A 27,456-nucleotide genomic window follows, 5' to 3' on the forward strand; every position below is an offset into this window, starting at 1 on the left:
GGTTTTGTTTTTTTGCCGGTGAACTGTACCAGTCTTTTAAAAAAAAAAAAAACCCTCGACCTTTGCACAACCCAGACAAGGAGACATTGTTAAGATGACAACAGATGGCAACAAGACGACGTCTCAAATGAACAACTGGAAGAACAAATAGAACAGCGGTCTCTGGAGGAGTTAGTCACCTGCGCTCTCCGCCGCGGAAAATAAACGTCGCCAGCTGATGTTATCATTTCCCAATCTCCGAGCATGAAATGAAATGATCACCGGTATCAAAAAAAGTTAATAAATAAAAGAGGGCGATGAAGAACGTCACGGAGATCGGATGGCTCATCTACATACTTACCCAAGCAGGTAAGAAGACGAGGCTCCCAGGCAGGATTGTAGTCGTAAGTGTCCTCGCTCTCCTCGCCCTGCACTTGTGAGTAGCCCTGCATGGTGGAGAGTCTACAAGGAACTTCTGATGGTCGCCTCGCGTTCAGGTCGGCACCTGCTGGAGGTTGTCAATCCTCCGAGAGCCCCAGACGATTAATTACTATGCCAACCAGAGCGAGCAGGTAATAACACGGTGACATCAGCGGCCACCGTACACCTGGATACCCAGCAGATCAGATTCTGCCAACAATACAGCCCCGGCGGCCACACGATCCAGCATGGAAACTTCTGTCATCTCCGAGAGACGTCGTCCCCGTGTCCGATCAGATAAGTGACTATTCTGGAAACCTATTAAGCGCCAAGTGTTAATTTTATTAGCAAAATTAAATTAGTCTCTATTAGGCGGTTGTTAATGTTTTGCACGGTGCGTCCAGGAGTTGTTCATCGTCAGGGTAGAAAATGGCGTAAAATTATTGTCAAGTGTCTCCACCTGCAACCCCAGCACGAGCGGAAAGACGCGGGTTACCTAATGGGAAGGTTTCCATTGCCGGTTACGACCAGCAATAGCAAGACCATTTAACTCCCTATTAACCAAGAATTTTTGGCTTTTCCATTTTCGATTTTTACGGTTCAGTCGGCATTGGGACTAATTTTGGGTGCAAAAAAAAAAGTTACCGAATCCGGCTTCAAAGTCAAGTGATTACCTTATATACTCGAGTATAAGCCGACCAGAACATAAGCCGAGGCCCCTAATTTTACCGCAAAAAACTGGGAGAACTTATTGACTCGAGTATAAGCCGAGGGGGGAAATGCAGCAGCTACTGGAAAATTCCAAAAATTAAAATGGTCGGAGTTTTTGGGTGCAGTAGGTGCTGGGGAAGGGGAGGGGGTGTTTTGGTTGTCTGTCTGCCCCTTCCCTGAGCTTGAGGACTGTTTTTTTCCCCCCACTTAGAATTCAGCCTGGCTGACTATAGGGTATCTGCAGTGCTCCTATTAACCCCTTCCCGACGGAACAGGAGCACTGCAGATCCCCTATATTCAGTACACCGGGCACATTCAGACAAAGGGATACCTAATGTGTATGTGTCTCACAGTCATGTTCTACTTTTTTTTTTTTTTTTTTTTTTGCTGACTCGAGTATAAGCCGAGGAGGGCTTTTTCAGCACAAAAACTGTGCTGAAAAATTCGGCTTATACTCGAGTATATACGGTATATTATAGAAGAATTAATATTGTATAGATGAGGGGATATAGTCACTCCATAAGAAGAGAACCACCATTAAGGTGTGTGAAGTCTTATTAAGCCACTGTGCAAAGGAACATGGGAAGAATATGCAAATCTGACTTCCATGATGTAATTAGGATGTCAGTGCCTCAAGTATGCACATCAATAGAGGGCGCTGACTTCTAACCTCTGCCAGATCAGTCCTCTGCGCCAAGCTGATGAGATGCAAATACATCAAAACAGCGGTCCGTGGCTGAGAAGACTGTATCTGGTATAATCCCAACATCATTGCAAACAAAGGCTTCTGAGAAGGTCGGCATGATGTTAAAGGGGGCGCCCTCTATAGGTTTGTTTGACTGAGACTGTCTTCCTAATTACATCATGGAAGACAGACTTGCACATTCTCAGTCAGCACCCTCTATTGGTGTGCATGCCTGAGGCACTGACATCCTAATTACATCATGGAAGTCAGATTTGCATATTCTTCCCATGTTCTATTGTATAACTGGTTACAGATTTACTTTCAGAGGGTCGATGGCTAGATTTTTAACACATTGGAGGATTTTTCTTCTGACGGACCGTGACCGTGAGCCATTTATGAAGAAGTCGGAGTCGGAGCAGGATTCAGGCTGTAGAAAAACAGGAGTGGGAGTTGGTGGTTCGGCCTACAGTTAACAAGCCATATGGGGGCTTGTTTTCTATGGGATAAATTGTACTTTCTGATAACCATTTATTATTCTGTACAATGTATCAGGAAGATCAAATTAAAATTCAGAAGGAGCTAGAATTAAAAAAAAATATATATTATATATATATATATATATATATATATATATATATATATATATATATTTTTTTTTTTTTTGAAATATATCTGCCCATGACAAGTAGAGTACGGCACTGGATCGGATCCTACCTCCGTGTGTTCACACGGTCGACTCATTTTTTGGGAGTCTAAGAGTGTAGGATCCCACCTTAAGGAGGTCACCTTGTTGGGGCAGGTACAAGGCTTCCTACTGTTTGATCACCAAGAACCTCAGTATAGCAGTAATACTATTATCTCTTTTCTTTATATGTGTCGACGATCCACCTATATTCAGCAAATTGTTGCCGTCGATGGTTCGCCTGCTCCGGCATTTCGGCAGCTCTCAAGCTGTCCTGCTGCTGAACTTGATCCTTGCGCTGTGCCTGTGACTGTTCCGACATCTCAGCAGCTCGCTGAGTGTGTTGTTGGTATCGATGATCCCCCTGAGCACACTTACTCACTACCCACCGGGCAGCAACGTTGAGATTTATGCAAACATTGACCAAATTTAAAACTAAAATAGAAGCCGATGGGTCCAATTGTTACGCGGAATCGTCAATATTTGTGCAGAGTAATGAACGTCGTAGCCGAAATTTTTTCCATGGTAATTGCTGTTTAGTTCAGGCCACGCGTTGCGGAAACGTTGTGCATTCCGGTTCAGTTTTTGCTGAGCTTTTTTTGAACCAAAGCCAAAAGCGTCTTCAAAAGGAATGAGAAATATAAATAAAGCATTGGACTCCTCTTCTGAGAAATCCACTCCAAAAAAGAAAGAAAGAAGCTTTTCCGAAACGCGAGTCCTTAGCGTAAAGGTTCTGTCTGTCAGGTTACAAAAGGCAAACCATGGAGGTTACAAAAATAATAAACAATGGTCGTCTTCAGCCCTATTCACAACTGCGTTCAGGTTTCCGTTTGGAGATGTGTATAGGGACTTACTGTTCCTCCGCCGTTCCGACACTTCCTGGTTGAATTCAAGACACAGGAAATGATCGTGCGACAGATCACTGGACGAAACGGTGATTGGCTTCAGCCGGCCATAGCCCTAGTGCAGTGATGGCGAACCTTTTAGAGACCGAGTGCCCAAACTGCAACCCAAAACCCACAAAATTTTCGCGGAGTGCCAACACGACAATATAGACTTAATACTATGCGGATCCACAATTGCGGACAGTTACTGACCAAAAATTACAGTCATGTGGGGCTTTACAGAGCTTTCAATAATACAAACAACGTTGTACTGAAATGTAAAGGTCTCGGCATTTGGTACTTTGAACAATTAATTTTCACTATTTACATCGCACAGGATCTGTTTTATAGTTACCGTGTAATATTCTTACATCCTGTACTAATATCACGTCTGCTATAAAACAGATACTGTGTGATATAAATAGTGAGGGGACCCCAGACAGTATTATATGCTCTGCAGTGGGCCCACCACACAATATTATATTCTCCACAGTACCACAGTAGCCCCCCAGTGTTATATGCTCCGCAGTAGGTGTCCCCCCCCCCCACAGGATTATATGCTCCACAGTGGCATCCACACACAGTATTGTGTGCTTATAAATAGCCCCCCCCAAGTATTATATGCTCTTTAGTACACCCCCCAGTATTATAAGCCCCCCCAGTATTATAAGCCCCCTCAGTATTATACACTCCCCCCAGTATTATACACTCCCCCCAGTATTATAAGCCCCCTCAGTATTATACACTCCCCCCAGTATTATAAGCCCCCTCAGTATTATACACTCCCCCCAGTATTATACACTCCCCCCAGTATTATACACTCCCCCCAGTATTATACACCCCACCCAGTATTATAAGCCCCCCCAGTATTATACACTCCCCCCAGTATTATACACTCCCCCCAGTATTATACACCCCACCCAGTATTATAAGCCCCCCCAGTATTATACACTCCCCCCCAGTATCATACACCCCACCAAGTATTATAAGCGCTCCCCCCAACATCATATACACAGTGAGCCACTCTCATACTCACCCCTGAAGAGCCGCCGGCATCCACCTTCTGGTCACTGGCGGCGCTGATGACGTCATCGCGCCCGCGTCGTGGCAGAGGTCAAACTCTGCAGCCAGTGTAGGCCGCGGTCGCGCGATCCGCGGCCTACCCTGACAGCTTTCAGCTGTATGTGCATTTGCACATACAACTGAAGGCAGTGATCGCTCATCAACGGGGAATCCTGTACCGGACTCCCTGTTGGTGAGCGATCCGGGCGACCGCACGCGTGCCAGCATGGAGGGCTCTGCGTGCCCTCTCTGGCACGCGTGCCATAGGTTCGCCATCACTGCCCTAGTGGTATTTCCAGGAAAAGGAGACCTGGGAAGCATCGGAACGGGAGTGGTAGAGGAGCAGTAAGGGTAAGTTCACACGGGGCATTTTGAGGCCATATCCGCCTCAAAATCCTGACCAAAAAGATGGCTCCCATTGAAATCAATGTGAGACAGTCAGTTCTTTTTTCCGGGAGCCGTTTGTTCCGGCTCCCAGAAAAAAGAACGGACATGATCATTCTTCAAATCGCAAATCCGTCTGAAGACACTCCCTGCTGACTAGGCCCATTCATTGGGCCTAATCCGGAGCGGAGAGCGCGACTGGATGAGAGTGCACTTCACTGGCATCCAGTCACAGCTACCCGGATTTTGGTCCGGAACCTGAGACGGTCTCAGGTTCCAAAAAACCCTGTGTGAACTTACCCTAAACCAAGTACTGCTGCTTTGGGTCTCTTTTGGGAATTTGCTGTCACCATAACACTGTTTTAAAGGGAACATGCATTGATCTAAAGGGATCTACCTTCCAAAAGGAAGCACTAGAGAAAGACTTCCTTTAGTCATCAAGGAGAACTTATTTGCACATTTTTCCAAACCTTTGGGAAAACATTTTTATCAGTCGTTCAAGCCCGTAAGTGCTTTAAAAATTCTTATTAAGGGATTGGCTTTACTCATATCAGCACCCTGATTTCCAGATCCATCAGATACCCCACAGAACGTACTAAAACGCCGTCTACACGGTTGTGGTGTCCATCATTTTGGCAGGAAAAGTGCCGTAAACTGTAAGCCATAAGCTACAATGGAGCCTCGACATATGCAAACAGGATTCACAGTGATCAGGTCCAAGTCCGACATCTCCCCGCCTTGGCAAACGGCCATTTATACAAGGGGGAGGCGGCCAGTGACGGCTCAATTCCTCCTAGCACTGGGCATAAAGTGTAGAACTATATACAGCTATTCCATAGGACTCGAGTCCAAACCCTACAGTGGGATTAGGACGGAGAATACATTCACACACAGCAGGATGATTTGCAGAATTTTTTTATGTATTTTAAAGCCATACATGATCTTGCACTGAACATAGTCACATGATCCGGTCCGATTTTTTTTTGCATTTTTTATTTCGTCTAAATTGCACTTGTCTCGGCGTCACATTTTTTATTCTGCCTCTGCGGCTAAATGATCATGTCGGAGTCGGGCGGCTGATATGAGCTTTGCTTCCAAGTCAGCCGGCTGTCATTGGATTTACAGTGGATAAATTATTGCCTGGTAAAAGCCACAGAGGCTAAATGATCAATATAAATGCAGGCAGGCAGCGCTATAAACAAGGTCACTTCAATGCCGCGATATGGCACTAACCTGAAATACATCCTCTAAGCTGCCCGGGGAGAAAGGTGCGAGATCCGGCCTACAAAACAAAGCCTCATGCAGAATGACAGGCGAGCGCTTCTATGGGGACGCCTGTCACCGTGCACACCGCAAAACTTTATGGTTGGAGATAGAGGTTTCTTGTTATTGTCAGAACAAAAATGGGAGGCGTTCAGAGTGATGTACGAGCGACACCGGAGAATTCAGGACAAGAGAGCCGGGATTATTTATTTATGTTAAAATTTTCATATATATATATATATATATATATATATATATATATATATATATATATATATTATTATTAAAAAAAAATTTTTTGGGGGGGTGTATTTTATTTTTACTTGGGGTGGGGGGTCTAGATAGATAGTTTAAGGTCATCTGAATCACTCAGTGTTTTCCCCTTGTGAATCCCTGTTGACAACTGTTGCTTTGCTTTTATGCAAATGAGTTGTTTGAAGCAATGGCAGCACCCTTGTTACTCCAAAGAGTTAAACAGAACACCCTTATTGCTGAATTAGATCATCTGCATTCACACAAATGGAGATATCTTGGCAATGGAGGCAAAGAGTCACAAGGGGAAGTAATTGAATGATTCAGGTGACAGTAACCTATCTATCTGCAGGGCTGGGGTGATATACTGGGTCTGGTGACACTAACCTATCTATCTGCAGGGCTGGGGTGATATACTGGTACTGGTGACACTAACCTATCTATCTGCAGGGCTGGGGTGATATACTGGTACTGGTGACAGTAACCTATCTATCTGCAGGGCTGGGGTGATATGCTGAGTCTGGTGACACCATCCCTTTAAGCCCAGTGGGTGGTCGGGGACATTGATGTGCAGAGAAGAATGGTGAGGGAGATGGAAACTTCTCAGGATCAGTGAGGGTCCATCGGTGTTTGGATGGGAATGGTGTGTGAAGATTGAAAGCACAGGAAATTAAAAAAAATATATATATATATATATATATATATATATATATATATATTTATTATTTTATTTTTTAATCCATGGACTTTGAATGTCCAATTACCATACATGAGGCGAAGTTTGGGGTATTTATGTGAAGCCAAGAAGAGGTCAAACTACAGGTCATTACCTTTAGCAACAAGGCCAATCATCTAACATAAAAAAAAAAAAACTCTACGCGGCGACTCGTTCTTGCAGGTTTCACAACAATCTTTCCTCTCTGGGGATGTTTCGTAGGAATGGAAACGTTGCCTACGATTGTCAGATCGTATTAGGTTATAGGGCTCCCGTGAGAACAAGGCCAATGTCACGAGACATCTACACTGGAGAAAAAAAACAAGCAAAAACATAAAAATATCCCCCAGCAGTCTGCGTGTTTTACCGACACTTCGCAGTTTGCAGCGTTGGTACTTTGTGGCGCTTAGACTGATCTTTAGAGGTGTCGGGTCTTAAAGGACCACTGTTTGCCTAAATCAACAAAGTGAATAGAAGAAATTGTGTGACACTTGTTAGACAAAAATGCTTCTTTCTCTGCTAAGCCGACTTGCACTCTGGAATCTCTGCTATACATGTACCAAGACTGATTGCAGGTCACATGACTCCAATGACGTCTATGGAGAGAAAGAGGGGAGAAGTGATCTGGAGCGAATGGAGAAGGAGGCGTAGGCTGATGCTGCAGCTACATAAGCGCTTTCTATCACAGCCCAAGTACTTTATTCATATCAGGACTTCCCTACCCGCAGCAGATTTTCCTCTACCATGGATGGTTGACCATTGGGAAGGTTCTCTTCTCTCCACAACGAAAGTATGGAGCACGGTCAGTGACCACTGGGTTCTTGGCCTCCTCCCTTATCAAAGTGCACCTCCATTAATAAAACCACTTGTCGTAAATGAATAGTACAAGGAAAAAGAAAAATCTTTGTAATATATCTCATTAAAGAATAATGCTTTCTTCTCCATTTATCAATTCTCTCTCAGACTCAATAACAACCATATCCAGCCTCATGCACAGAAGTCTATGGACAAGGGAGTGTTGAGGAGAAGGATGCTGAGCACAACTAGTAATTAAAGGGGTTGTCCAGTTTCCACAAATAAATGGTGAAAAGTTCTACAATTTTCCAATACGTTTTCCTTATCAATTCCTCGCGGTTTTCAAGATCTCTCCTTGTAGTGATTCATTGTTTACTTCCAATCATGGTCATGTGACGTAACGGACTTGTGACGGATAGGTTAGTGTCCGTTGTTAACTAGGGTTGAGCGATCGTGTTTGGAAAAGATCGGCTTCCGATCGGCGATCGAGAAAATTTCACGATTGCGATCAGAATTCCGAACACGATCTTTTTAGGTGGGATCGAGATCGGTGATTATTTCCCACAATGCTTTGCTACTGGCCAAGCATTGTGGGAAAAGCTAACAATGTTATCCTTCACACCGAGTATACGCTCCACTCATTCTGAGCGGAGTGTATATCAGTGTGAAGGCTCCGCTGCGGTTCCATAGGAATGAATGGAAGCAGCCAGCACACCCCCTGCGTGCCGGCTGCGTCCATTCATTCTAATGGGAGACTAGCTAACATCTCTAGTAGCTACTTACCTGCAGAGATGGCTGGTCTGGTGCCCGGTGCTCTTGGTCTTCTTCTCCTCGCTGCCCCCGCCTCCCAAGTTAGTGTTAAAGAGCTAGGAAGAAGGTGGGGCTTGTGGCTTAAGAGAGTGTGGGTGGGTACAGGGTGGGGAAATGTCACGTCTCCCCGCCCTGTACCCGGCCACAATCTCCTAAGCAACAAGCCCCGCCTTCTCCCTAGCTCTTTAACACTAACCTGGGAGGCGGAGGCAGCGAGGCGAAGAAGAACAAGAGCACCGGGCATCAGACCAGCCATCTCTGCAGGTAAGTGGACACCAGGGGGGGCTAAGTAGCCAGAGGATTAAAAAAAAAAAAATCCTCTGGCTACTTAGTGATTAAAAAAAATCATTACACAACGTGGATTCTAACAATTAAAGCGTTCAATTGTTAGATTCCATGCTGTATAGTGAATAGGATCGTTTTTAAAATCCGATCTCCGATTAGTAAAAAAAAAAAAAAAAATCCCACTGACTTGCATTGGGATCGGAATTGGGATCGAATGAAAAATGATCAGAAATCGGATTTCAAAATCGATCCTGAAAAGTTAAGATCGGCTCAACCCCATCGTTAACATTTTGTGACGGATGGTAGCAATGGACACTAACAACCCCTTACCTTACCAGATATAAGCTGTAAGTGACTCAGCCGAATTAATGGAGAAGAAAGCATTTTGCATTAATAAGATATGTTTCAATGTTTCTTCTAGCCTCCTACAATATTCATTTATGAAAAGTTATTTTAGAATGGGGAAGGGGGATTTGGGTTTGTGGCGTGCACTCTTTAACCGGTTCTAGATTGTCCAACGACTACACACATCTGGCGCTCCATGAAATGGTGCAACTGCAAAACCATAGAGCCGGCTGTAACCACAGCTAGACCTCCCATAGAGAAAGCAGGGATGGGTTATTACTGTCCCTGCCTTCCCAATCTCTATGGGGGCCGACAAGATGTGACAAGTCCTGAAGTGGTTCAGAATGTTGGTGGTTGCAGTCACGGCCTTGTCCTATGCGCAGGTTCTCTGAATACACGCGTTTCTCCTAGTCTCTCGCATGAGACGAGCCTCCGTTCGCTCCCACCTCTCGTGTACAGGCTGACAATGTATTGGTGAATTGGAGCAGTTGCTGCTCGGAGCGGGAGATTACCCAATGTGGGGTTGCGAACAGCTTGGCGGAGTTATTCCAGCCAATCCGGTGTCTCTGTCCATATAGCGAATATATTCCTGTGCGGGATCTGGCGTAGTTCAGTCTCTATAGCCAAAAGGCATCGACCGGCACATAATGAAGAGCCGATAAGGAGGAGACGACGGCTGCTTAGGATCCTGGACGGAAGAGCTGATCAATGCCCGGGATAGGTTTTCTGGCCGCAGTGTAGAAATAGAGAACCGGCCTGTCAATAGTCATTAGGATTGGCTTCGATTGACGCAAATAAAAATGTAATGAAAGTTGGGGAAGAGGGGGAGGGGGGAGGGAACATTCCTGCAACATGTGCAGCGCTTTCGGGGGACAGCAGGTACTGCAATGCTTACAGGCGGTATGTGCACGGCTATGGAAGCCGTCGTCCTGTGACTACCTCCCGACCTCGGGAACTGAAGGGTCTGATGGGTCCTAGAGGACCCAGATTAACACTGTAGTATATAGGCTGTATACCTCCTGTAACTGGGGCGAATATGGCCGAAATCAAAAAACGCAATTACCGGTAATTGGGAATCTTATCTCGATTACTATTATTTTAAGCCACGCCTCTTATTAAAAGCCACACCCCCTATGGACCGATTACAATAATGGACAAACAGGTTGTAGCCTGGGGCACAATAAGGGCTATTCAGGACGCCAAACCCTCAGCCCAAATCATCCATTGGCCCCTTACTGTGTAAGCAACCACAAGAAAATGGCCGCTTACACAGCTTACTGTGTAAGTGGCCATATTTTTGTGGCCCGGGCATTTGCCGTCGGCTCTGCCCGAGGCCTAGAAAATTGAAACCCAGGATGGAAGAAGACACAGGGAGAGGGCGTACCAGAAGACGATGGAGAGTTGCCGTAGCAGTGCTGTTTGAGGGCTGGGGCCCGCCCCCAGTGCTGCGAGAGAACTCATTTGCATACCGATGAAAACCGGGATTTCCACCGAACGGCAGCGCTGAGAAGACATCTAAAAGTAGGAGAAGAATCGCCTTTCTTAAGGCTATTCCTACGTGTTAGTCAGCAAAAAAGGTATCCAATGATAGGATCGCTTTAAAGGGGAGGAGCATAAAGGGAGTCACACTCCGCCCCCACCAGGGTATACAGATGATACAATAGCCTGCGGCCTGTCTCCAGCAGCGCCAGGCAGTTCGTGGAGACGTTGCAGGAGCCTTGGAATAGCTCCGGCGCCGCGATATACTAGGTGGAGATTTTCTTGGAGTATCTCGGCAGCTTTTCTAATTATCACATTACTTGAGAACGCCGGCACTTCATGGATCTGAAAATTAGTCAGGCAACACTTTCATTGGCGAAAAAAAAAAAGCCCCCACGCGTTTGTAATCTTCTGCAAATTAGGACAGGCAAGTTTAACCAGTTTAAGCATCCACAAAACACAAGGCCGGCAGCAATTACAGGCTCCGAACCAAAAAAAATAAAAAAAGACACAAAAAAATAAAAAATTTTCAAAGTCAAACAAGGTGGACCGCCGAAACAGAAAAGCTGCGGCTCATTAAAGCGTCGCTTTACAGCAGAACGCTCCCTGTTTCTAAGGTAACTGAATTAAAGTCTGGCGTCTGATCCCAGGACGTGGCTTCATTGTCACACAGGAGACGCAGGACTCCCAAAAAAGAAAACCAAATTTATATATAAACGTGCTGTGCAAAGGTTTTAGGCGGATGTAGGGAAAAATGCCACAAGGTAAAACGGTTTTCAGAAATAGAAGGGTTAATAGTTAACATTTAATTACCAAAATGAATGAAGAGAAATGTAAATCTCATCAATATTTTGTATAACCTTTGCCCTTTGGAGGCGGAGTCCTGGAAGTGATGATCCGGCCCCCACAGAGCCCTGATCTCATCATCATCCAGTCTGTCTGGGATGACAAGAAGAGACAGACGGATTGGGGCAAGCAACATCCACAGAAGATCTGGGCTTAGGTCTCCAAGATGGCGGCGGGAACAACCTCCCTGCCCAGTTCTGCTGGAAATGTTCTACAAGTGCAGAGAAGAACTGATGGAAGGCAAAGGGCAAAGGTCACACCGAATACTGATTTAGATTCCAATGACATCACGATGAACCCTACAACACAGAGGTCATAGCGGCTTCTAAAATGAAGCAGACAGATCAGATTTCTGTTTTCACCTTCCAACTCTCAGATTGTGGAGCAGATTCTCCTCTACGTTCTGTGTCCTGTCTATGGGAGACACTATAGCAAATAGGTTCCACCCACCAGCTCAGGGAGAACCAAGGAGAAGAGTGGAAAACTGCTATAAATGCTGAATATTAAATCACAGTATAACCGCCAGAAATATTGTTACACCTCATGTACACACACCGTACTATTGATTTATGCAACGTCTGCTTAAAGCCTAGGTCCGCTTTCTTAAAGGGATCCTATCATTAAGACGCAATTTTTTGTCCCTAACACGTCAGAATAGCCTTAAGAAAGGCTATTCTTCTCCTACCTTTAGATGTCTGCTCCGCGGCGCCGTTCGGTAGAAATTCTGGTTTTCGTTGGTAAGCAAATGAGTTCTCTCGCAGCACTGGGGGCGGACCTCAATGCTCAAACAGCTTCGGGGGGCGTCCCCAATGCTGTGAGAGAACTCTCCAGCGCCGTATCCATCTTCTTCAGGAACGGTCTCTCTGCGCGTCCTCTTCCAGTGCTGGCTTCAAACTTCTAGGCCTCGGGCAGCAGACTGCGCATGCCTGCTAGCCACAAGAAGATGGCCGCTTACAATACTGTGTAAGCGGCCATTTTCTTGTGGCCGGCGCACATGCGCAGTCGGCTTTGCCTAGGCCTAGAAGTTTGAAGCCAGCACCAGAAGAAGACCCGTTCCTGAAGAATATGGAGGCGTCGCTGGAGAGTTCTCTCGCAGCATTGGGGACACCCCCAGTGCTGTTTGAGCGCTGAGGCCCGCCCCCCAGTGCTGCGAGAGAACTCATATGCATACTGACGAGAACCAGCATTTCTACCAAACGGCGCCGCGGAGAAGAGATCTAAAGGTAGGAGAAGAATAGTCTTTCTTAAAGCTATTCCGACATGTTACGGACAAAAAAAAATTGAGTTTTAATGATAGGATCCCTTTAAAGGGAGTCTGTCACCAAAACCCAGTCCCGCAGACTGGTGGGTTAGGATCACCTGTATCAGCGTTTTCTCCCTTATGAATTTCTGCCTATGCTGCTGTTTTTTCAATATGCAAATTAGATACCTCTTTATAGCAATAGAAACACCCGTGTTGCTCAAAGAGCTTATTTGCATATTGACAAAAACAACGGTATCTCATCGCAGCCATTCCGCTGCGGTTATTCGTGTGCAATGTGTGGATGGGATTTGCTAGAATTTGCAAGGACTGTACAACGCTGTGGGTTTTGCTGCGGCGTTTCTGCCATACGGGGGCCCCGGCTTAGCCCTCAAATTGCAGGAAAGCTGGAACGAAAATACAACAAGCAACAGACACATCACACAAGGAAACTGCAACGTCTGAAATTCTACAAGACAACTGCCCTGATACACTGTTACGGCAATAGTTAAGTCGATGTCGACGGAATTGGCAGCCTTGGAAAATGACAGCTTTACATATGCAAAACCCTGGGCCGCTCGCTCGCCCGTCTCGGCCTCTATTGATTGAGCCTGAGTAAAAGTGGCACTTGGAAGTGAATTAGTGGCCGCACACACGAGAGCGCCGCTCCGGAGCAGCAGTTCATTTCGCACTTTTAGGCTCTAATCCTATTAAGCGTCGCTTTTCTCGGTGATATTTAAAGGCTGCGGCTTTGCGGCCGTACACCCGGGTAATAAGCAGAGAGTCGGGTTGTGAAGACCGTGCAGTGAGAAGTGTTAGCAGAGCCGGCCGCACCGCGTGGCGGTATTATAGCCATCTGACCCGGCTTGGGTGGACTGGATCACCGTCCCTTTAAACAGAATCAATATAGGATGTCCTATGCTTGGGCTTGGGCCACATCAGACGGGGTATATACCGTACGACCGCCATCATAGTGATGGACAGGCACATAGGAGTCCGTATCACAATGTGCAGCTTCTAAACAAGGACACGGGGGATTTAATCCTCTTATAGGAAGGAAAAATAAATCTAGTTCACCATATGGTGCCAGGAATATCACAGACGCCAGATAGACGCTATTGTTCCCTCGGCTGCTTTTGTTCTGCTCGATATAAAGGGGATGGTCAGACGTTACCCGCGCCCCCTCCAAAAAAAAAACTGCGGAAAAATTGATATTTACATGTTTCCAAGCCGTAGAGACGGTTGCTGCGCCTGGGGTGGCGCACTTATTGATTTTAGCCATGCCTTTGTATTTCTACCTCTTTTACCGGGGCCAGGGTGGTGCTCTTAAAGGGATCCTCTGCCTTGGACCACTCCTTTTATTCAGCCTATGACCATGGGCCACGTTTTTCATGACACTGACCCACTATGGACCCATACAGATCAGCAGTGAGCCCGGGATTCAGGGCAGGTTTTGTGCAGCTTTGTGGCCAGGGCTCTCTCGATGACGTGAATGGGTTAATGGAGACCAGGCACATGCACCCAATCCTGAATGGTAACCTGATCATCACAGTGATCAATGGGGGAACCAAACCGCAAGGGATCAACTCCCCAGCAGCGCCACCACAGGCTAAATGAAGCATTGCATGGCTCGCTCTGATCTCATAATGCATTAATGTGTTGGGTCATCCAGGTCAGGACAGACTTTTTATCAATGACCTACCAATAAGTGACAGGGCTCCCGCTGATCAGCTCTTTGTTAGGTCTCCAGCAAGCTCCAGTCAGTTCTGTGGGATGTCCCGTGTAGTTTCACATCAGCCGCTCCCCAGCTAGGGTCATGTAGCCTATATAGGGGGCGCTGCCTTTACCTCGCTCCAATGATCCCTGTGCCAGCCCCAGATTGCCGCTATCGGAGACTTGGCCTCATTCCGGACAGATTGGGCTACACCAAGACCAGAAACCATAAAGAGCCAAAAACCTCGTCCTCTGCAGGCAGCGCTTGTTCTACAACCTCTAGGAATGAACTTCTCACAGACAAGCAGGGAGAGCGCAACACATTCATCACACAGGGTACGTTCCTCCGAACCAATCCCCCCCCCCCCCCGCGCCATGGATCACCGCCGTCATTCCAGCAGGTCATGTGGCCGACAACCTTCACTGCACCGCAGGCCCCTGTAAGTGAGGAGAATCCCTCCAGGACCCTCGCACATCTCATATCACACTGCTTGTAGCTATCATCTGTTTCTCGTACCAACAAAGTCACATTCATCGGTCACATAGTGAAGCAGCAGCTCAGTCCCATTCAACTGATACCAGTCAGGTGACCAATTACTATAGGCGCGACAGAACGCCAAGGCACCAGATTAGGCCCGAACAAGTCAGTCGCGGAATGCTAGCTCATCTCACGACTTCTATCTGCTACTAGCTAGAGGAATAAAGAAGCGAGCGGCTCACATTGGGGGAGCAGTTTTGGCAGACCGATTTTGAGGCGGATTTTGCCTCAAAATCTGCTACCAAAAACCTCTGTGTGAACATTCCCTTAGACTGCATTCACATCAAAATAGGTCACAATGAAAACACAAAACCTATATATCACAGCTCTATCATATACCCCTATACTGTATATCACAGCTCTATCATATAACCCTATATATCACAGAGCTCAGCTTCTCTCCTCTATCATATAACCCTATATATCACACAGCTCAGCTTCTTTCCTCTATCATATAACCCTATATATCACAGAGCTCAGCTTCTCTCCTCTATCATATAACCCTATATATCACACAGCTCAGCTTCTTTCCTCTATCATATACCCCTATATATCACACAGCTCAGCTTCTTTCCTCTATCATATAACCCTATATATCACAGAGCTCAGCTTCTCTCCTCTATCATATAACCCTATATATTACAGAGCTCTGCTTCTTTCCTCTATCATATATCCCTATATATCACAGAGCTCAGCTTCTCTCCTCTATCATATAACCCTATATATTAGAGCTCAGCTTCTTTCCTCTATCCTATACCCCTATATATCACACAGCTCAGCTTCTTTCCTCTATCATATAACCCTATATATCACAGAGCTCAGCTTCTCTCCTCTATCATATAACCCTATATATCACAGAGCTCAGCTTCTCTCCTCTATCATATAACCCTATATATCACAGAGCTCTGCTTCTTTCCTCTATCATATACCCCTATATATCACACAGCTCAGCTTCTTTCCTCTATCATATAACCCTATATATCACAGAGCTCAGCTTCTCTCCTCTATCATATAACCCTATATATCACAGAGCTCAGCTTCTCTCCTCTATCATATAACCCTACAGCCATGGCCAAAACTTTTGAGAATGACACAAATCTTCTATTGTCACATGATCTGCTCCCTCTGGTTTTTATGTGTGTTTGTCAGATGTGTTTATCACATACAGAAATAGAATTGCAATCATATTCTGAGTAACAAAAGCTTATAGTGACAGTTAGAATGAGTTAATGCAGCGTTGCAATATTTGCAGTGTTGACCCTTCTTCTTCAGGACCTCTGCAATTCTCCCTGGCATGCTCTCAATCAACTTCTGGACCAAATCCTGACTGATAGCAGTCCATTCTTGCACAATCAATGCTTGCATTTTGTCAGAATTTGTAGGTTTTTGTTTGTCCACCCGTCTCTTGATGATTGACCACAAGTTCTCAATGGGATTAAGATCTGGGGAGTTTGCAGGCCATGGACCCAAAATCTCTATGTTTTGTTCCCTGAGCCATTTAGTTATCACCTTTGCTTTATGGCAAGGTGCTCCATCATGCTGGAAAAGGCATTGTTGATGGCCAAACTGCTCTTGGACGGTTGGGAGAAGTTGATCTTGGAGGACATTCTGGTCCCATTCTTTATTCATGGCTGTGTTTTTAGGCAAGACTGTGAGAGAGCCGATTCCCTTGGCTGAGAAGCAACCCCACACATGAATGGTTTCAGGATGCTTTACAGTTGGCATGAGACAAGACTGGTGGTAGCGCTCACCTCGTCTTCTCCCAATAAGCTGTTTTCCAGATGTCCCAAACAATCGAAAAGGGGATTCATCAGAGAAAATGACTTTACCCCAGTCCTCAGCAGTCCACTCCCGGTACCTTTTGCAGAATATCAGTCTGTCCCTGATATTTTTTCTGGAGAGAAGTGGCTTCTTTGCTGCCCTCCTTGAGACCAGGCCTTGCTCCAAGAGTCTCCGCCTCACAGTGCGTGCAGATGCACTCACACCTGCCTGCTGCCATTCCTGAGCAAGCTCTGCACTGCTGATTGCCCGATCCCGCAGCTGAAACACTTTTAAGAGACGTTCCTGGTGCTTTCTGGTCTTTCTTGGGCGCCCTGGAGCCTTTTTGCCAACAATGGAACCTCTCTCCTTGAAGTTCTTGATGATGCGATAGATTGTTGACTGAGGTGCAATCTTTCTAGCTGCGATACTCTTCCCTGTTAGGCCATTTTTGTGCAGTGTAATGATGACTGCACGTGTTTCTTTAGAGATAACCATGGTTAACAGAAGAGAAACAATGATGCCAAGCACCAGCCTCCTTTTATAGTGTCCAGTGGTGTCATTCTTACTTAATCATGACAGATTGATCTCCAGCCCTGTCCTCATCAACACCCACACCTGTGTTACTGGAGCAATCACTGAAACAATGTTAGCTGGTCCTTTTAAGGCAGGGCTGCAATGATGTTGAAATGTGTTTTGGGGGATAAAGTTCATTTTCTAGGCAAATATTGACTTTGAAAGTAATTGCTGTTAAGCTGATCACTCTTTATAACATTCTGGAGTATATGCAAATTGCCATTAGAAAAACTGAAGTAGTAGACTTTGTAAAAATTAATATTTGTATTATTCTCAAAACTTTTGGCCATGACTGTATATATCACAGAGCTCAGCTTCTCTCCTCTATTATATAACACTATATATCACACAGCTCAGCTTCTCTCCTCTCACCTATAAACCTATTCCTCCAAGTTGTTATGATACAGACGGTCATTTACAGCTGTATTTCTCTCTCTTATAGATCAGCGAGACTCCTATATCCATCCATGTAATACATACAAGACAAGAGATGGCCATAGCGGGACTTCTTCCCTCCATGTAAGTAACACAATAATAAGGTGATCATCCTACCTGCAGGCATCTTATATCTCTGAAGACTCGGCCCTGACTCAGGAGACGGGGAAGCTTTAACCCTGTAGCAGATGAAAGAAGCAAACACTGGTCAATGCTGAAATACTCTGTGCTGTTCAATTGCCAATACAAAGCCATTACACATTTATACAACAGAGATTCTCTAAGCACACACCATTGATGTGTACGTGTTATGTACGCAGATGTATTATCCACACACGTTACATGTAGATACAGCATATTAGTCACACTTGTATGTTATATAGTTGTTCAAGTGCATACTTATATACTACATATTATATACATTGATATGTTATCCAAGTGCTTGTAGGATACACGTACATGTTATATGAGGATATGTAATAATAACCAAATGCAGATTACTTGTACAGGTTACATGTAGATCTGTCATACAATTTACATGTAGATTATATGCACTTGTATCTTACATGTGTAACATATATAATATAAATATGTTATACATAGACAGGTTGTTCACATATTAGTATGTTGGTGTGTCATTGGTTATCTACATATATCCGTAATACGAGGAAATGTTACACGCGGTTATAGGGCCAAACAACTAAGGGGCCAAATTGGAATATGGTATAATTAGTGATAACCCTAGTAATGAGGAAGAAACTGATCCCAACCTCATAATACCTGTGTGTGACATCACTGTAAGTACTTACTTATGTTGTGATGTCACAGTGATCTTTATCTGTGTCTAGTATTATTATCCCTGTACTGTGACATCACTGTGTGTATTATCCCTGTACTGTGACATCACTGTGTGTATTATCCTGTACTGTGACATCACTGTGTGTATTATCCTGTACTGTGACATCACTGTGTGTATTATCCTGTACTGTGACATCACTGTGTGTATTATCCTGTACTGTGACATCACTGTGTGTATTATCCTGTACTGTGACATCACTGTGTGTATTATCCTGTACTGTGACATCACTGTGTGTATTATCCTGTACTGTGACATCACTGTGTGTATTATCCCTGTACTGTGACATCACTGTGTGTATTATCCTGTACTGTGACATCACTGTGTGTATTATCCTGTACTGTGACATCACTGTGTGTATTATCTCTGTACTGTGACATCACTGTGTGTATTATCTCTGTACTGTGACATCACTGTGTGTATTATCCTGTACTGTGACATCACTGTGTGTATTATCCTGTACTGTGACATCACTGTGTGTATTATCCCTGTACTGTGACATCACTGTGTGTATTATCCCTGTACTGTGACATCACTGTGTGTATTATCCTGTACTGTGACATCACTGTGTGTATTATCCTGTACTGTGACATCACTGTGTGTATTATCTCTGTACTGTGACATCACTGTGTGTATTATCCCTGTACTGTGACATCACTGTGTGTATTATCCCTGTACTGTGACATCACTGTGTGTATTATCTCTGTACTGTGACATCACTGTGTGTATTATCCCTGTACTGTGACATCACTGTGTGTATTATCTCTGTACTGTGACATCACTGTCTGTATTATCCTGTACTGTGACATCACTGTCTGTATTATCCTGTACTGTGACATCACTGTGTGTATTATCCTGTACTGTGACATCACTGTGTGTATTATCCTGTACTGTGACATCACTGTGTGTATTATCCTGTACTGTGACATCACTGTGTGTATTATCCTGTACTGTGACATCACTGTGTGTATTATCCTGTACTGTGACATCACTGTGTGTATTATCCCTGTACTGTGACATCACTGTGTGTATTATCCCTGTACTGTGACATCACTGTGTGTATTATCCCTGTACTGTGACATCACTGTGTGTATTATCTCTGTACTGTGACATCACTGTGTGTATTATCTCTGTACTGTGACATCACTGTGTGTATTATCCTGTACTGTGACATCACTGTGTGTATTATCCTGTACTGTGACATCACTGTGTGTATTATCCTGTACTGTGACATCACTGTGTGTATTATCCTGTACTGTGACATCACTGTGTGTATTATCCTGTACTGTGACATCACTGTGTGTATTATCCTGTACTGTGACATCACTGTGTGTATTATCTCTGTACTGTGACATCACTGTGTGTATTATCCTGTACTGTGACATCACTGTGTGTATTATCCTGTACTGTGACATCACTGTGTGTATTATCCTGTACTGTGACATCACTGTGTGTATTATCCTGTACTGTGACATCACTGTGTGTATTATCCTGTACTGTGACATCACTGTGTGTATTATCCTGTACTGTGACATCACTGTGTGTATTATCCTGTACTGTGACATCACTGTGTGTATTATCCCTGTACTGTGACATCACTGTGTGTATTATCCCTGTACTGTGACATCACTGTGTGTATTATCTCTGTACTGTGACATCACTGTGTGTATTATCTCTGTACTGTGACATCACTGTGTGTATTATCCTGTACTGTGACATCACTGTGTGTATTATCCTGTACTGTGACATCACTGTGTGTATTATCCTGTACTGTGACATCACTGTGTGTATTATCCCTGTACTGTGACATCACTGTGTGTATTATCTCTGTACTGTGACATCACTGTGTATTATCCCTGTACTGTGACATCACTGTGTGTATTATCCCTGTACTGTGACATCACTGTGTGTATTATCTCTGTACTGTGACATCACTGTGTGTATTATCTCTGTACTGTGACATCACTGTGTGTATTATCCTGTACTGTGACATCACTGTGTGTATTATCCCTGTACTGTGACATCACTGTGTGTATTATCTCTGTACTGTGACATCACTGTGTGTGTTATGGCAGAGTGTGGCCCTTGTACAGGTTTTGCTGTGGGGCCCCACCCCCATGGTTACTTGTCAGGTCCCTGTCAGACATGTCATACTGTTCCCATGTATATTACATGTATGTGTTATATGTCACACTAGTATGTTCCATACACTTGCTATAATGTTCCATGCAGACATGTCATACTAGTCCCATGTGTAATATGTAGATTATTACATGCCTTGTACTCTGCCACTGACCCTGCACTGATGATGTGACCAGTCTCTGGCTCTTTACAGGGATATAAGAGGACAGTCTCCCCTGACACAGCTGACCCCGCCCCCCGGACTGCTGATGACGTACCTGCCCGGTGACACACGGCCCCGCCGGTCACTCCGGATACCGAGCAAAGACAACAAATCCCGGAACTCGCAGGAGATCAGAGGATAAACGCCACAATACTTCCCTGCCGCGTCCGGCCACGCCCATCATATCCCGCTCACAGCCAATCGTCACAGTGAAGTGATATCTCCACCAATCACAGCGCGGCTTACAACTATCCTCGGCTCGGCCGCACATGAGTGACGTGATCTGATTGGCTTCTGCCAATGTTATGCCATAGAAACGTGTGTCGGTATGTGACCTAAGTCTAATCCTGATTACAAGGGGGAAAACTGACATTATATTACACGTACTGAGCGGTCTGCCTGTACCACAGTGGCGGCCATGTTTCCGGAGACTGGATGGCAATGGTTTATTAGGCTAGGAGCTTTGCAGGGGATTCCTATAGAGGAGTCTGTGGTTTTGTGGTGCAGATGACACGCTCCTCTTTATACAGCTGATCTGTGGGGGTCCTCCACTGATCACATGACCCATTCCAAGGATAGGTCATCAATATGTAAGTCCTGGACATCCCTGCAAAAGGAGTGTCCCCGAAACGTTTTGCAACTTTTAACTTTTTGCACAGTAATGCCGCGGATTGGCTGCAGAAAAAAAATGCAGAATTTTACTGTCACTGCATAGTGGATGGGGATTCTAACAAATGCCATCCACACACTGCGGATACGCTGCGATTTCCAAAACCGTTGCAACTTTGGAAATCGCAGCCTGTCAGTTATATTTACGTAAACGCCGGCAGTTTCCCTATAGGTGAAAAGGTCTATGGGAAAAACCTGAAATGCGTTGCAGTTGTGGTTTTTCCCGCAGCACTTTTTTTTTTTATTGCGGCCGCTATGTAGGGACTTAGCGTAAGGACACATGTTGCGGAAACGCAGCTGTTTTTGTTGCAGATTTTGCAAAGCCAAGATTGGCTCCACAAGGCGTGGAAAATGTATAGGAAGTTCTTATACTGGACTCCAAAAAACACAGTAAGGCTGCCGTCACATGGAGTAACCGCTCCGCTCATTCTGACACGTAAACGCGTGTCTGAGTGAGCGGAGCAAAACGGAATCCCATTGACTTCAATGGGTTCTGTCTTACGCGCATATCACATTGAAAGCAATAGGTAAAAAAAAGCCTCCCATTAGCGTAAGATAGAACCCATTGAAGTCAATGGGATTCTGTTTTACTCCGCTCACTCAGACACGTGTTTACATGTCAGAATGAGCGGAGCGGTTACTCCGTGTGAAGGCAGCCTAAAATCTGCGTTTCCGCAACGTGGGGCCTTAGTCTAAAGGAGAGTCTTGATATTAACTATTAATGATCTTTTGCTGCAGCTTCATCTTTTAGTACCAAACACAGCGCTACATACTTGGGATTGCAGATAAGTCCTTACATTTGAGCTGTGAACAGGCGTTGTGACACACAGCCAGTGACGGAGAAGTGGTGCGTACCCTATAGCACTACTGTCGTTTCGAGCCGCTGTACTGTGGGGTCGGAATCTTAACAATTAGGGGTAGTTCACACGGAGTAAACTGGGGTGTATTTTGGCATGTAATTTTAGGGTTACTTCACACGTAAATAACATGTGGCTTATTTTGGCACCAGAAAAAGAAGCTTCCTAATTAGGAAGCTTTTTTTGGACCTCGCCAAGCTTTTTTTGGAGCTTTTTTTGGGGGGGGGGTAAAAACAGCTTTAAAAAAAAGCCAGACTCTTTTCCCCTCCTGTAAAGTGAATGGGCTGAAAACCATCGCTTATTTTTGCAAAAAAACGCGTGGTTTTCACCTCCCATTCACTTCTATTGCTTTCTTCAGGCGGAAAACGCCTAAAGAAAGGTCATGTCGCTTCTTTTTCTCTGCTAGCAGTCTCCATAGACTAACTTTGTATGGAGGGGGATTATGACGTGGATTCCGCTGTCAAAATCCTCCTCCATGTCCCCGTGTGAACTAGCCCTTACACGTGTAAAATAAGACTCCCATTGACTTCAATGACATTTTTTTACACATGTAAAAAAAACACGCCAAAATACACGTCAAAACATGTCAAAATACACGTGTAAAATGTCATTGACGTCATTGGGAGTCTTATTTTAGGGTGCATTCACACTACGGATACGGTGACTGAATGTGAAAACACATTCAGAATCAGCGCGTACAAAGCAGATCCCATTCATTTCAATGGGAGCCGGCATACGAGCGCTCCCCATTGAAATGAATGGGCTGCTTTTTTCTCTACGAGCGCACCTATTGAAGTGAATTGGAAGTGCCGGCGTATATGGCTCGGAATGAGCCGAGCGCCGGGCCCCTTCACACGGCGAGCCGTACACGCGAGCGCTTCCCATTCACTTCAATGGGAGCGCTCGTAGAGAAAAAAGCAGCCCATTCATTTCAATGGGGAGCTCTTGTATGCCGGCTCCCATTGAAATGAATGGGATCTGCTTTGTACGCGCTGATTCTGAACATGTTTTCACATTCAGAATCAGTCACCATATCCGTAGTGTGAATGCACCCTTACATGTGTAAAATTACACGCCAAAATACATGCTGGTTTACTCCATGTGAACTACCCCTAAGATGACCTATACTAAACATTAATCCTTATAGAGCACCTTTCATGTCCTCAGAGATGTGCGGTATTATATCCTGCGCTGACAGTCAGTTTCTCCAGAACTCGTCTGGGTACTGGAGATGTCAGTACTGTTGGTTTCAGCACCAATATCTTTCCACTGTCAGAAGGCAGGGCCTTAGGCTTAGTTCATATGGAGTTTTTAGTCAGGATTTTGAGGCCATATTCGTTTCACCGGAAGCTACACCCATTCGTTGGGCCTAATCCGGAGCGGAGTGCGCGGCTGGATTCTGTTGCAGTGCACTGGCTTTCAGTCACAACTACCCGGTTTTTGGACCAGAACCTGAGGCGGCCTCCAGCATCTGATAGACCCCCTAGTGAATCCTGACTGGGCCCGTCTGAGTTCTTACATGGTTTCCATTGCTTGATGGTAATTTCTTGTTGTCAGATCTGACAGAACTCCCAACGGCAGCCGGTCAGACCTGTAGTCTAGCCACATTAACCAGCCATTCCTCCTGTGTTAGTTTCCGCAGTAATGAGCCCCTCAGGTATCATATTCAATCTCAGTTAATAGCACAACAATCCCGTATATTGTTCGCTGCTCCTCCGCGTCGTCTCCTCTGCTCTTCCTCTATAAATCATGCGGTTTAGTGCGCTGTTCACACTGCTGAGTTAAGACCCTTAAGAGTAGGATGGTGACACAGATTTATACTCCGCTCCACATCCCGCTATGCTCTTCTATCCATCTTTCTGATCAAACATTTTGGGAACGTTGATGAATAGACATAAAACACGAGCAAATAAACATAAGATCCCAGGGAAGAAGAAGCTCCGGCCTGTGGGAATCCCGCACTCCACCACATCAGGGGCACAAGCAGAATTTTTGGTGGGCTGGGCCACACGGTGGCTCAGTGATTAGCACTGCAGCCTTGCAGCGCTGGGTCCTGGTGTTCAAATCCTGCCAAGGGCAAAAAAACATCTGCAAGGAGTTTGTATGTTCTCCCCGTGTTTGCATGGATTTCCATCTCAAATTCCAAAGACATACTGATAGGGAAAAATGTACATTGTGAGCTCTATGTGGGGCTCACAATCTACATTAAAAAAAAAAAAAAAAAAAGAATTTTTGGTGGTCTCGGATAATGAAGAGGTTAAAAGTGTTTTCCCATATAATACCTCTTATGCCCTATCTATAGACTGGGATCTATATAATATGGGATTAGGATTAGACTACTGCGGGTGCACTGGGGGTACAGGGCGGGGAGACGTGAGTGAGTACCTGCCCACACTCCCCTAAACCACAAGCCCCGCCTTCTCCCAGCATCTGTAACACTAGGCTAGGGAGGCGGGGGCGCTCACGGCGCTCTGAAGGCATGTCAATGAGAGAGGAGAGGACCGAGAAGAACGGGCAGCGGATCTGTGCAGGTAAGTTGAGCGATCGGGATCGGAATTCTGTTTCCGATCTTTTTTAGGTGGGATCGGAACCCAATGACGATCATGAAATTTACTTGATCGCCGTTCGGGATCCGATCTTTTCTGATCTCAATCACTCAACCCTATACTCTATCTATCTATCAATCTGTCTATCTATCTATCTATCTATCTATCTATCTATCTATCTATCTATCTCCTATCTATCTCCTATCTATCTCTATCTATCTATCTATCTCCTATCTATCTATCTATCTATCTATCTATCTATCTATCTCCTATCTATCTATCTATCTATCTATCTATCTATCTATCTCCTATCTATCTATCTAACTATCTATCTCCTATCTATCTATCTCCTATCTATCTATCTCTCTCCTATCTATCTATCTCTCTCCTATCTATCTCTCTCCTATCTATCTCTCTATCTATATATATATCTACTATCTATCTCCTATCTATCTATCTCCTATCTATCTATCTCTCCTATCTATCTCCTATCTATCTATCTATCTATCTATCTATCTATCTCCTATCTATCTATCTATCTATCTATCTATCTCCTATCTATCTATCTATCTATCTATCTATCTATCTATCTATCTATCTATCTCCTATCTATCTATCTATCTATCTATCTATCTATCTCCTATCTATCTATCTCCTATCTATCTATCTACTATCTACTATCTATCTATCTCCTATCTATCTATCTATCTATCTATCTATCTATCTATCTATCTATCTATCTATCTATCTATCTATCTATCTCCTATCTATCTATCTGTCTATCTATCTCCTATCTATCTATCTATCTATCTATCTTCATAAATCACACTCTGATATCCTACATACTATATCACTACAGTTGATGTCCTTACATTATTTGGACTCTTGTCTTCTCCTTCATGTCTCCTCTCCTTTGTCCGGCTTTTATCACTTATCACATATCCATGATCTTGTCTTCCATCTTGTACAGCGGTTTTTCTCTCCAGCATCATCTCTTGACCTTCTTTTGCACCTACATCTGATATTTTGGCCTTCACTTTTACCCGCCATGGGATTTGTTCCTTTGACCTCCCATTGACATTGCCTCTTACATTTGTTTCTAATTTCCTCCTTGTCTTTCCTTCTTTTGTAAGCCCGTTGGGACCTCTAGACAAGGGCAAGTATCCGTTCATCTATTCTAGCCATTGTCAGGCATTTCTGAGGTTTTACACATCGATCTGCACTTTTAGCTACAGATGTGTCAGCCTTTACCTTGGCTGTAAATTCGTTTGCCATTTAATGCGATATTGTAATGTTCTATCAAAGTCCATGACAGGCTGTAACTCACAATACAACCACTAGGTGGCCTCCCATAGACATATATAGGTAAGACAGCATATTGCTGTGTATTGCAGAATCTTATTGTTTTATAAAAGCTGACCATCTCATGACACACATCTCTGGAAATGTCCAGTCATGAGGAAAGGTAAGGAAGGAGACATCTGCATGCGGAATATTCTCTGATCAATAAGTAATTGTGTCTCTCATTTTCCCAGGTGTATCTTCCCATGGGCAGTCTTTGGTATGGAGCTGGAGAGCTGTTCTATGTTCTCAGCTGCCTCCCCCCTGCTGCTCCACCACCTCCCCTCTCACAGCATGTGTATCACCCACAGGCAGGCAGACTGCAGCTACATCCCCCTCCTCCCTCTCCTCTTCTCTCTTATGTTGCTCTGTTTTGGGAGACTAGATTTTTCTTCCCATTTACAGGGAAAGGAAAACCGGCTCCTGGAAAGGGAAGAAGATGCCATGTGGACAAGAGGGTGGTTGCACTGTTTAAACCTCCCTTTACTGATCCTGGCCAGCACAGCCCTGACTGTAACCAATGAGTATTTCTATCATTAAAGCGGGGCTCAAGGTGTAATAGGTGAGTATAGAGCTCAACACCCACCACTCTTAGGAAAATGGATTCCGCGCGTGAACCTACCACACGGCTAGCCATGATTGGATGGATGACTGGATTAGGCCCGAATGAATGGACCTAACCGGGTAGGGAGTCTCGCACCGCCGCAAGATAGGGCATGTCACTTCCTTTTTCCGCCTCTAGCTAGTGGAAAAAAAAGAAGCAAGCGGGTCCTATTGAAGTCAATGCGAGACGTTTTTGGCAGTGGATTTTGAGGCGGACTGCTCACTCCCTCTCTGCTAGTGGTGCTGCTGTTGGATCGCTGTAATGTGCGCATGCGCCAGAACAGGGAAAAAAGGGGGTGTCCTAAGAGCAGTGATTATTGAGAAGCCTACTCACCACTCCCTCCATGGACAATCTAGCAGGGTAGGGCCTGGCCTGGGCAGCG

General features: G+C 44.8%; 1 protein-coding gene across 2 annotated transcripts in view; it reads right to left on the bottom strand.

Annotated features, from left to right (window-relative positions):
- EFR3A (EFR3 homolog A) overlaps window positions 1–21,226 on the bottom strand; it is an 86,445-nt gene extending 65,219 nt beyond the window's left edge. For both annotated transcript variants that reach the window (XM_075270095.1, XM_075270094.1), the window contains exons 1-2: window positions 21,113–21,226; window positions 17,975–18,036 (exon numbers count right to left, since the gene is read on the bottom strand). In XM_075270095.1, the coding sequence (XP_075126196.1) occupies window positions 17,975–17,984 (10 nt within the window). In that variant the 5' untranslated portion in view covers window positions 17,985–18,036; window positions 21,113–21,226. The remainder of the gene's footprint in view (window positions 1–17,974; window positions 18,037–21,112) is intronic.
- Between the last annotated feature and the right edge of the window lie 6,230 nt (window positions 21,227–27,456).

The sequence above is a fragment of the Leptodactylus fuscus genome, chromosome 4 (assembly GCF_031893055.1).
Source record: "Leptodactylus fuscus isolate aLepFus1 chromosome 4, aLepFus1.hap2, whole genome shotgun sequence".
Taxonomy (NCBI): domain Eukaryota; kingdom Metazoa; phylum Chordata; class Amphibia; order Anura; family Leptodactylidae; genus Leptodactylus; species Leptodactylus fuscus.